Raw genomic sequence first — 12,701 nt, forward strand, 5'->3', positions numbered from 1 at the left:
TTACACGAATGGCCTAGAGGCAGGTTGTAGGAAGCTGTCTCTGTATATCCTATATCAAAATGAATTATAGTGTGCACGGAGTACAGGGGTTACCCAGAAGCTTAACAGAGGCTAAAGTAGATAATACTAATGCTCTCTTTTATGGTAGTGTGGCCGAGCAGTTAGGCTTTTCAAGGGGTAGTGCAAAGCATTTGTTGTACACACACAGACAATGGCAGAAGCACACACACAATGACTTACCTCCAGATCAAAGGTTTTTATATAGCCAAAATATATTTTCTTAATTTATTTTGAGAACCACAAGATTCAAATTGCAGGTAAGTACTTCAATAGATTCGTATTTCACACATGTATCAATAGTACTTTGAAATCGATAAGTTATACCGTTTTTGAATTATTAGCAATAATCTTTTAAAAATGGACACAGTGCAATTTTCAGAAACAGTTCCCGGGGGGAAGAAATATTAGTTAGATTTGCAGGTAAGTGCAACATTTACAGTTTCAGTCTCAGGGTTTTAGGAAGTCCACTGGTTGGGGTTCAAGTTAACCCAAACACCCACCACCAGCAACACGGGCCGGCCTGAAGCAGAGGTCAAAGAAAAGCAATTTTAACTTGGGCTCCTATGGAAACAGGGAGCGCTCAGAATCAGGTCTGCTTGCAGGTAAGTACCCCCGACTCGGAGGGCAGACCAGGGGAGATTAGAGGAGCTCTGGAGGGGCCACAAGTAGGCACTAAAACACTTACCCTCAGCGGCATAGGGGCGGCCGGGTGCAGGGTGCAAACAGGACATCAGGTTTCCAATGCTGGTCTGTGAGGGGTCCCCGGGGGTCACTCAGAAGCTGCAGACAAGATCCAGGGGGATGTCTCGGGCACAACCCCAGTTGGACAGGGAGGAGGGTTGCCTGCTGAACATGGGGGATGCAGGTGCAGTGGGTCCTTTGGCGTCGGATATCTTTGAAGCTTTCGTGGTCAGGGGGGTCCTCGGGATTCCCTCTGCAGACGTCGTCATGGAGAGGTGGAGAGGTCAACCCAGTGTGGGCATGTGCTCGGAATCACCTGGGGGACCACTTGGACATGGGCTGTGGGCGTCGGGTGCAGAGTGGTTAGGACTCACGCATTCAGAGTGAGGTGGATGTCCTTGGTTGTTGGTTTCTTCTTCAACAGGGCCACTGTCCACAGGAGTTCTTTGTCCTTTTTTGGTGGAGGGCAGTCCTCTGGAGCTTGTCAGAGGTCACTGGTCCCGCTGTATGCGTCGCTATCCTTTTGGAGGTTCTCTGAAGCAGGAGACAGGCCGTTAGGACTGGGGCCAAAGCAGTTGTCATTTTCCTTCTTTTCCGCTGGGGGTTTCAGCTAAGCAGTCCTTCTTGTCAAGTCGCGCTAATCTGGTGAGTTGGATTCAGGGAGGCCCTTAATTCCAAGATTTAGGGGCGTTTTAGGGGTCAGAGGGCAGTAGCCAATGGCTACTGTCCCTGAGGGTGGCTACACCCTCCTTGTGCCCACTCCCTTTAGGGACGGGGGCACAAACCTAATCTCATTGGTCCCTGTCCTCCAAACCAAGATGGAGGATTCTGCAGGGAGGGGGGGTCACCTCAGCTCTGGACACCTTAGGGGTTGTACTGGCTGGGGTGGTCACTCCTCCCTGTTTTCCCTAATTTTCCCACCGTACTTGCCGCCAAAAGTGGGGCTTTGTCCTGGGGGCGGGCACCTCCACTAGCTGAAGTGCCTTGGGGCACTGTAATCCAAGGCTTGAGCCTTTAAGGCTCACCGCTAGGTGTTACAGTACCTGTAGGGGGAGGTGTGAAGCACCTCTACCCAGGACAGGCTTTGTTTCTGACTACAGAGTGCACAAAGGCACTCACCCCATATGGTCAGAAACTTGTCTGAAGGTGGCAGGCTGGCACAGACCGGTCAGTCCTACACTAGCAGTTTGGCTAACATACAGGGGGCATCTTTAAGATGCTGTCTGTGTGTATTTTTCAATAAATCCCACCCTGGCATCCGTGTGGGTTTATTGTGCTGAGAAGATTGATACTAAACTTCCCAGTATTCAGTGAAGCCATTATGGAGCTGTGGAGTTTGTAATGACAAACTCCCAGACCGTATACTCAAAATGGCTACACTGCACTTACAGTGTCTAAGGAAGGACTGAGACACTGTAGGGGCATTCTGCTTATGCAGCTATGCCCTCGCCTGTAGTATAGTGCACCCTGCCTTAGGGCTGTAAGGCCTGCAAGACGGGTGATGTCTATGCCACAGACAGTGGATTGTGGGCATGGCACCCTGAGAGGGGTGCCATGTCGCACTTGTATTTTTCTCCCCACCAGCACACACAAGCTCCAAGGCAGTGTACATGTGCTTGGTGAGGGGTCCCTTAGGGTGGCATAATACATGCTGCAGCCCTTAGAGACCTTCCCTGGCCACAGGGCCCTTGTTACCAAGGGTACCTTTTACAAGGGTCTTAACTGTGTGCCATGGTTGTGGCAGTTGTGGAAACAGGTACAGTTTTTTGGGAAAGAACACTGGTGCTGGGGCTGTGTCCCAGCACACTTTCAATCAAAGTTGGCATCAACACTAGGCAAAAAGTGTGTGGGGGGAGGGGTAACCATGCCAACAGTGGCACTTTCCTGCACAGGTTTATTGGAAAAGAAACTGGATTACCTGAAAATTTGAGGTAATTTTATTCCTATACTCCTTTATGTTGATAATGCTGTCCTATTAGCAAGCACAGCGATGAGTCTCCAAAAAAACATTGATGCCTTTGTCACGTTTGTCGATTTAAAAGTGAATCACAATAAGTCTTTCGTTATGGTATGTGGCCCCAAGTCGAAAGTCAAAACTGTTTGGGGTACAGGGCAATATCATTGCTAAAGTCCAAAATAAGTTTCTCCTACTTGTGGATTCTCTTTAATAAACAGTTATCATGGGAACCTCTATTGACTTTAAAAACAGATGAGTAGAGCGGTAGAGGCCCTCTTTCTCTTTGCACCGAAATTGGGCCAGAAACCTGTCAGAGCTGCTAATGCTTTACAAAGCAAAATGTTTTTCTTTTGCCACTTATGGGGCAGGTGTGTGGGTCCTTGGTAGTTGTAATAAGGTGCACATCACAGAGAATACTTTTATTAGGAGGCTGTTGATCAAAAGTGTGCTTTGACTCATTTTTGCCACTCAGAATTAGGCATGGAATACACTGAGGATCGTATTATTCTGGCTTCCCTGCTGCTGTGGGCCAAAATCTGGCTTTCCCCTGACTTAGATTTTTCGAGATCTGTTATTACAGACTGTCTTACATGGCAAAGGCTGAGACGACCCCTTGTTTGGGATACTTAAAACGTGTTTTGGGGGATTTAGGGTTGTGTGTGTTTTTTAACAATCCTCTTAAAATGCCTTCTGAAGCTAAACTTATAATTAGGTCCACATATCTCTCAAGGGCAAGTTTATGTCATCAACAATTACCAAGTAAGCAAATTTCACTGAGCCTGGGCAATACAAGCTTTTCTAATAATCAACTGCAGTTTTATTTACCTTTATTTCTGAACTCGCAATGTAGATTTTATTTAACTGGGTTTCGCTTGGGCATTGTTCGCTTTTTGGTAGCCTTTACAAGCCAATGTGGGTGGCCTGATAACCTCGCCCCATTTCCTTGTAATAACTGGTCCAATCAATCTGCAATGCATTTTATATTGTTTTGTGCACTTTATAAGGTTTTGGCTACTTATTCTGCGGGCACGTCGTCCATTTTCGAATTATTTGTATTTGCTTAAGTTTTCTGAAATTTGTTATGCAATTTTAAATTTTATAAGAGAAACACTGACAATACGAAAGTAGTATGGTTAAATTTAGCATATTGAAGTACCTTACACATGTAGTTATCATTCCCCGCTCAGTAAGAACTTGATTATGTCTCAGCATTTTTACTTTTTTAACAGATTTGTTTTTGTAAAACCGGCATTTAGTGTTGTATTTTTTGCCCAGGAGCGATTTTAACTTTGTATATGGATTCTCACCTCCCTGGGAGGTTTGTTTTCCCAAAACCTGCACTTTATAATACTGCAAATTTGCACCATCAAGAAAATAATATGTGACTTATGATAGAAAATGGTTGGTGTGTGTGTGTGTGCACCTTAAAATACGTTTTTACGGTTGTTTTAATGATGAAGTGTTAATTTTGTGCTTTTATGATTTGTTTTTTAATCGAATAACTTACTTGAAGGTTCATGCAAAAACAGATGACCGAGAAATATTAACAGTAACATCTTGTCTTATTTCTAGATGTAACTGTTGTCACTGTTACAATTTTTAGGACTATGCAGTTTACTGAAGACTGGATGACTGAATTAGCATTGTATGGATTCAGACATGCGATTTGCAGATGAATGCCGGCAGCAAGTGTGTAACATAGTGAACTTTCTTATGGATGACTGGAGACAAGGTAGGTAACAAACAATTATAGGAGAAAAGGGTAAAGATGGTGTTGTTTTTACAAGTTGGACCACAGATGAGGCTTTGTGATGGTGGGGGTCAAATTTGCATTTCCTTAGCGGGCTGTTCATGGAATGGGGTGTGAGTGAAGGATATTGAACTGGTTATCTGTGTATTCACTTTAAAAAAACATACGTGCTTTTTAAGTTGTAATAGGAACAGGAGCAATCATAGAAACTCCTAAAGTAGTAATAATAAAGCAACCTAAACTTGTCCTAAAGTTCTCATGGGCAGGGCTGGATGCATTTTGCACTGACAGTGAAAACCTGTGGTTTCTTCAATTTTCTTTTATTTGTGATGCACAGAAAAATGTAAGCAGCCAATGATATCCTGTAGCAATCCCTCAGTGGCTGTGAGATTGCCTGCGCGTCTGTCCAGTCATGCTTTGTCTGTGACTGGATGAGCAGGTAAGAAAAAGTGTATTGTAAACAGGTTCCATTAAGTCAATCAGGGGTATAATAACTGAGCGACTGGCTATTTCAAAGAACCTACTGTGTCTTAAGTGATGTGTGTGTTCCAATGTTATGATCTGGCCCTGCCAAAGAGCAGTCAGTCGGTACATGCAGCACTACAGCCATCTCATCTATGGAGCAACCTTTGCTTTAGTACCGAAGAGACAAACTGTGTCCCCTGCCAAGCGATCAACAATCAGTGAATCTCATCAGCCTGACATGTTGTTATTTCTGCATTGAAAATACAGTCAGTATAAGGATTGTTGAAAAACCTAGAGAGCAGCATTGTCTAGTATAGTTCCAGTAATACTAAATCTGTACCAGATTTTTAAATCACCACATAAAATAAATGTACATACCTTTACTCACTTTAGAGCTCATTTACAGAGTTAATGGTTATCCTAAAAGTCAGGAATGGATGGGACCTTCTTGAACCTACTTTGGGCAGCTTTGCCAAGAGCCCAGAGTACCTTTAGATCCCTCCTCTTTCTGCAAGCTCCTTAGATGGGAATTTTTTGTCTTCTGTTTGTAGAATAACTCCTGCCAAAAGAGCTTCAAGGTCTTTTTGCAAATTCGTTTTTTTAAATGTATTTTTGGCAAGTTACTCTCTCGAAAGGGTATGCTTACCATGCCTGATTTGGGACTTACTGAGACATCAGTACAAATTAGTCTCTTCTTAAAACCATGACGAGTATTGCCTATGCTGTGGCTGTTGGGCCTCAGTCTCACAATTTTTCTGAAAGTCGATCCGTGACTACTTCCGTGTTAAACATCTTCAGCCACGGGCCAAGGGAGGACCATGATGTCTTAAGTGTCCAGGGTGAGATGTCTTCTACACTACAGCAAACGTGGACACGAGCTGTGCAGAGGTGCCTGTGTGAGAGCAGCATTTGTTTACATGAGTAATTGGAGAGAGTAGCTGCAGCAATGGTGTACTGCACAACACAATCTTTGAAGCAGGCTCTTTCGTTAAATATGCTAATCAGAAGGAATGTGAACACTTACAGTACACCAGTGGGGGCTAGCCATCCGTGATCAGTGGATTGGCCCTAAATACTTTAATACAGATTGGCCCATCTGGTATTTGCCTGGATTGATGGCTAGGTCAATCTACTCACAGCTCTTCATTCACACCTCTGCTTCGTCATTCCACATTCTAGGCAACAACCTCTCCCATTTGGGAGATGCCTTTGCTAGATGGTAATCCTATTCGAGGTATTCCTTTGCTATACAAAGTGTATTGTGTGCGTGTATCTCCAGTGTCTGTATGCATGCCTACAGATTGTAGACAGTGTGTTTCTCAACATTCTCTCACTCTCTGCACGGGTAGCGTGTGTGCCTTCAGGGGGATGTGTGTCTACATGAGGCATGTTCCGTTATACACTGGGTGTGTGTATCTGTGCAAACGTGCATGTCTACCTATGTGGGCGTTTGTGCATCTGTGCCAGGGTGGTGGATGCCTGCAGGGGTTTGTCTGTGAAAAGGAAGGTGAGGGGTTGGTTTGGAGGTGGGGTTGTGTACTTGTTCCATGATGCTGTGAGTGTGTGCAATGGGATGAGTGTGTGTATGTGGAGGTTTTTTTTGCAACTGCGGTGGGTAAAGGAAGAGAGAAAAGGAGAGAATTAGCTCAAGGTAAAGCAGGAAAAACAATAAAAGAATTGGAAACCTGCTGAGACATCAGAATCAACTTGATTTCTGCAAGCAGGTAGATGGACAATGGGTACAGGGGGAAACAGCTGTCAACACAGGAGGCGAAATCAGGATAAACTCAACAAGGCAATTTCATATTTGAAGTCGGGTCATCAATCGGTAAGTGAAGTTAGTGACTATCAATTAGGTAAATGTTTTCAAGGTCAGCCAATCATTTCACTCATATCTATATCATAAAAGGCCACTCATCCTGCTTCTCCGCAAAAAAAGAAATATGATCACTGAAGAAAAATAAATGTTTGAAAATCTAATTTGTTTCCTATCTTCAAATAACTGATCTTTGTTCACATTGCTGGAAAACTCTGTCATTCTGGGGAAAAAGTTAACTGGGGAACAGTAAAACTGGGATGACCCTGTGTTTTTGAACCATGTTAATCAAATTGTACTACTGCGTGATGACTGTGATATAAGTGGGTCTGACACAGAATTTACGAATGCTGGATCTGGTGACTTAGGGGGTTATTCTAACTTTGGAGGAGGTGTTAATCCGTCCCAAAAGTGACGGAAAAGTGACGGATTTACCACCAGCCGTATTACGAGTCCATTATATCCTATGGAACTCGTAATACGGCTGGTGGTATATCCGTCACTTTACCGTCACTTTTGGGACGGATTAACACTCCTCCAAAGTTAGAATAACCCCCTTAGTGTATGATTGGTGATTGTTGTTTTTCTGAAAACCCATATGACTGATGTACAAATTGGGAGAAACAAGTGCAGTTTACAGGACATAGATTTCTGTAGCATTGTGTCTGTTGGTCACGTAGATTATTTAAAAACAAATCCAGTCGCCTGATTGGCCATGGCTGTTACTTAGCTGCTGAAATCGTGAATCTAGTCATGGGAGAATTTGTGAACAAAAGGATCTTTGAAGACCATCCTTTAACAAACCACTTAATACATTGGAAATTATACAATGACAGTGATACAGATTTAGAGAAATATAACAAAACTAAAAGCCTCCCTTCAATGGTTACAGGGATGAATGCGAGACATCATGAACGACTATAAAGGGCACATTGTTTTTCTGACCTGTGGCTCCAACATAAAGAAGAAAAAATATACATGTGCCTTTGTATAAACTAACAAACTGCAGCTCCACTCTGCATTTCAAAAGCAATCACCCCACAAGCCACAGGGGAAACATACCATTTGGGTGTAAAAACTCAGGATTACATCACTTATGTAGCGGACCAAATTGCCAAACTGAAAATGAGACGCTATCCGAAGTAACTGCTTTCCAAAAGTAGAAAAAGTTTGGTACACCCTATGAGGCGCTTTTGGAACCCATAACCCATCAAACTCTTGATCATCTGCTCTCCGTTACAACTTGTTGTGAGCACACTTTGAAAATGATTGTAGGATGCTGGCTCTCTATATGGTGCACTAAAGGGTTGTACACTGTTCAGAGAGTCCACTGGATCCCCAGTTGGTTTACAGAGGCAAACGTAAATTATGTAAAACTCAGTTTTGTCGTAGTTTGGGCGAACAGTTATGCTTATCACAGGATAGTACTAAGCATTGGTTGTACTCAAAGAGGCAATCACTGAAACACACACTCAAAGAATAAATTTGCAGACCAAGTTAGAAAAGTGACACTTATTTTTATATATGCTTTGAATCCAAGAACTTTGTTAAAGAGTAAGTACTGTTTTTGTTATGAATTTTCACAGGTAAGTAAAGTGCTCAAATCTGTGCGCCTTTACGCACAATGTAATTCTATGGAATGAAACGTCAGTGATAGATACAGTCAGTTTAAGGGGTTCACCGTCAGGGTTTGGAGTCATAGTGGGCCATTGTGCAAAGTACTACCAGCAAGGTGCTCGGATTTCACCGGGAGTAGTATGCTGGTAAGGTTGTAGCTGGGTGCTCTACAAGGAAGAGGGGCCACATGGAAACAGTCTGCACATGGGCACTTGGGGACAAGTCTGAGTGTTCCCTAACGGGGTTTGGGTCGCAAGGTGTTTTAGACCAAGGGGGACACAGTTGGTTCTTTGGTACCCGGACCAGGTGGCACGGTTGCATTTTGGTTAGAGAGGCTGGGCTAGTAGTGCACAAAGATGTTCCTCACAGTTAGAGGCCAACAGCTGGCAGGGGCAAAATCAAGACTGCTGGGCCCCTCAAGAAATGGGTCTCAGTGGTGCTGATGTCCCTTGACGGTTACTTGTTCCTGGTGCAGTGGGAATCTGGAATGGATTCTCACTGTCGGTGCTTGGTGCAGGGCATCTGATACCCCGGGGGTTGGTGCTGCATGGCTCCGGTTGGTCCTGGTGTCTTCACACTTGGTGGGGAGACAGATCTGGTCCTCCAGAGCACGAGTATCTTCTCCTGGTTGTCTGCAGCATTGGTCTGGCCAAGGAACTGCAGGGCGGTGGACCGGACTCTGCTTGTTGGTGCCTGTGGTCTGCAGAGAAGTTGCTCCTCTACTCCAAGGGAGACTGGTGACGATTTTCGAGGTGCTGGCAGGCTACCAGACAGTTTGGTAGTTCTCCAACTTACAGGATGAGTCACTCTGTTGTGATTGTCGAGAGAGTTGCAAGCAGGCGGAGTTTGGCGCCAAAAAGTCCCCACCTCTTTTGCTGTTCATGCCAAGCAGTGACTCTTCTTCATTCTTCTTCTCTTGATCCGTTGAATCTGAGTACATGGGTTCAAGGGTGCCACCTAAATACTCAATTTAGGGGCATTACAGGGAGTGACCAGTAGCAGCCAATGAGCTGCTTACCTTCAGGGTGACTACACCCTCTATAAAATCACTTCCGCTGGGATTTGGGCATAACCATGACCCTAGAATTCTAATTCCGTCCAAAACAAGATGGAGGAATTTGAAAAGTGGTGTCCACATCAGCTGGACCACCTTAGGGGTGGGACCGGCTTGATGTGGGCACACCTCCTAATCATATACATTTTTCCCACTGTCTTCCTGCCAAGAGTCAGGGCAGGAGGATGGTCTTCTATGCCATCTGGAGAGACCTGGGCAGTCGCATAACAAAGGCAACTGGACCTTTGCAGCTTCCCGCCCGGCAATGTCCATCCTGCCTGGACGACGTGATAACACTTCCGCCCACTTCAGGCTTTGTTCTTGGCCCCCGAAAGCACTGGCTCTCACCTAAGGAGGTCATACATCTTTTTATGGTGACTGTGCTGGATCAGACCAGTCAGTCCACACACTAGTAGTCAGTTAGGTTTTTAGGGAGTACCTCGAGGGTGCCCTCTGGGTGCATGTATCAATAAATCCTTCACTGGAATGAGTGGAGGTTTGTTAATACGAGATGTTTGACACCTAACATCCTTTAGTTTCAGCGATGCGATCATTTAGCTGGGGAACTCGTATTGACCTGTTTCCAGCACATGTATCTGAAATGGCTTCCCTGTCCACTGACTATGTCTAAGAATCCACAAAGACTTAGCAGGGGCATATCTGCTAATGCATTTATGACCTCCCATGTAATATAGTACACCCTGCCCTAGGGCTGGAAGGCCTTCTGGAGGGTTTATTTACAAATATCAGATGCAGTGGTGGGGGACCGGGCACATGGGGATGTGTGAATGGTCGTGTTTTCACTTCTGTCTGCATCAAGATATGCAGCCTGCCATGGCAGCACTGTGTGCATTTTGTGAGGGGTCCCTTAGGGTGACATAATTAATGCTGCAGCCCTTAGGGACCTTCTTTAATACCCCACGCTCTAGACACCAGGGGGACCATTTACTAGGGACTTTCAGAGGGTGCCAAAGTTCTTGCCAATTGGGGAAAAACTGTACAATTTTTGGGAAAGAAATCTGGCACTGGGGACCCAGTTTGCAGGAACCCAGTGCACTTTCAGTCAAAATCACATCAAATACCAACCAAAACATGCAGGCTAACCACGCCAAAAAGGTTGCGTTCCTACATTATAAAAACATAATCTTCATAACTTGCATATTTTGAATGCTTTTGAACAAGCATTACCTAAACAACTTCTCCACTATGAAACTAATACTTGAAAAATCATCTTGCAAGAGCAGAAGTCAATAGCAGTCAAGTCCAAATACCCTTCATGCAGTTTGGGGCATGCCATGAGCTACAAGTCACCATAAGTGTAGATCGTTCAATGTACACCACCAAGTTACTGTAGGGAATAAATTCACATATAGTAGTGCCAGATTTATACAGTAAGGGCCTGATTATGAATATCCAGTGAAGCTGGAAGTCCATAATTGTCACATCCAATATAAATCAGACTCAGGGGTGTTAAGAATTAATCAGATGGAATAATCATTGCATGTTCTGAGCTTTTGGGAAACAGAAAGTAGATTTTGGTTCTTACTGCATGTTACAGCAATCTGTGCCACTTATTCATGCCTAATAATTCACTAACTGTAATTCTCAGTATGGTGTTAATTTTATTCTCTGCCCACACAAGTAAGCCAGCACTGGTAAAAAGTACCATAAATGTAAAACACTAATCATGCAGCATAAGTGCCTTCTCAGAGGAAAGGCATCTTCTGTTGCCTTCAGTAGTAGTGAGTTGTATCTAGATGCCAGCTCTACAGGTAGAGAGGCTGTTTAAAGGCAAACGTAGAGGAATGGCCGTAATGGCCTATGTTAGTTTGGACTCATGCCCACTGAACAGAGATTTACAAAGCCAGTAAGAGGCTAGAACCCTTTATTGGGGATTCAGGCACCTTTGCCCTTAGGGCCATACCAGACGGAAAACATTACTACCTTTCTTTCAGTAGTCACTATCTAAAAATCCACAGCATATTGAGAAATGGTTCCTTAAGCTCCAGGAGTATCCCTTCAACATTGCCCACCTGCCCAGATCTCATAACTCGGAGACTACTTATTTTGACATCCTCGAGCTGCAGTGGTCACAGAAGCTGAGACTGTAGAAGAAGGTGGAATTTGTAAGTCATCTCCATTGAAGTGCGTCAATGAAATATTGAGTTGCCATCTAAGACACCAAGGCCCTCATTCTGATTCTGGCGGGCGGCTCCAGAATTCAGCCCTCCATAATAACGCTCCGCGGTCAAAAGACCGCGGAGGGTATTATGAGTTTTTCCCTGGGCTGGTGGGCGGTCTCCAAAAGACCGCCCGCCAGCCCAGGGAAAAACTCCCTTCCCACGAGGATGCCGGCTCGTAATCGAGCCGGCGGAGTGGGAAGGTGCGACGGGTGCTGTTGCACCCGTCGCGTATTTCACTGTCTGCAAGGCAGACAATGAAATACATTTTGGGGCCCTCTTACGGGGGCCCCTGCAGTGCCCATGCCGTTGGCATGGGCACTGCAGGGGCCCCGCGACTCCCCCTCCCGCCATCCGGTTCCCGGCGGGAGAACCGCCAGGAACTGGATGGCGGGAGGGGGAGTCGGAATCCCCAAGCCGGCGCAGCAAGCTGCGCCGGCTTGGAGGATTCCTTGGGGGCATCGGGAAACCGGCGGGAGACCGCCGGTTTCCCTTCTCTGACCGCGGCTAAGCCGCCGCGGTCAGAATGCCCCGCGGGACACCGCCGGCCTGTCGGCGGTGCTCCCGCGTGCCGCGGCCCTGGCGGTTCTATACAGCCAGGGTCATAATGAGGGCCCAAGTGTCTTTAATTGACATTAATTAAAAATTGTGGATACTCAGTGATAAACGAAATAGAGGTGTATATATTTAAAAAAACAATTTATTTCTCTTAGATCTTCCTTATTTTCTATATGTGATATGTGTTTTCCTATATATACTTCTATTTTAACACACTGTGGGATTAAAATCATATATTTCCTAAGCTTTTGTGGTAGTCTGTTTTGCCATAGTTTGGAGGATGGATATATGAATGTGATTCGTGTGAGATTGAATGTTGTGGAATGCTATTGGCTGTAGGGTTTATTGGTTGCTAAGGAGAGCATTTACAAATTTTATCATATGTGCCACATGGCAGACTTGTGAGATGCATAATGTGATTTAGTTCTTTACTTTCTGCCATTTTTCGTAGGCCATTAAGGTTTGAACAGTAGGTGAGAGGCCAGAAATAACATTTAAAATGCAGATGACAGCAACTCACTGCTAATGTTACATGAAAGCTCCTTGTAAAAACAAGCCTGCAT

At 44.8% G+C, this 12,701-nt stretch overlaps 1 protein-coding gene across 3 annotated transcripts in view; it reads left to right on the top strand.

Annotated features, from left to right (window-relative positions):
• AFG2B (AFG2 AAA ATPase homolog B) overlaps positions 1-12,701 on the top strand; it is a 201,594-nt gene that overhangs the window by 8,615 nt on the left and 180,278 nt on the right. For all 3 annotated transcript variants that reach the window (XM_069222523.1, XM_069222522.1, XM_069222524.1), the window contains exon 2: positions 4,302-4,430. In XM_069222523.1, the coding sequence (XP_069078624.1) occupies positions 4,416-4,430 (15 nt within the window). In that variant the 5' untranslated portion in view covers positions 4,302-4,415. The remainder of the gene's footprint in view (positions 1-4,301; positions 4,431-12,701) is intronic.

Source organism: Pleurodeles waltl, chromosome 3_1 (assembly GCF_031143425.1).
Source record: "Pleurodeles waltl isolate 20211129_DDA chromosome 3_1, aPleWal1.hap1.20221129, whole genome shotgun sequence".
Taxonomy (NCBI): Eukaryota; Metazoa; Chordata; class Amphibia; order Caudata; family Salamandridae; genus Pleurodeles; species Pleurodeles waltl.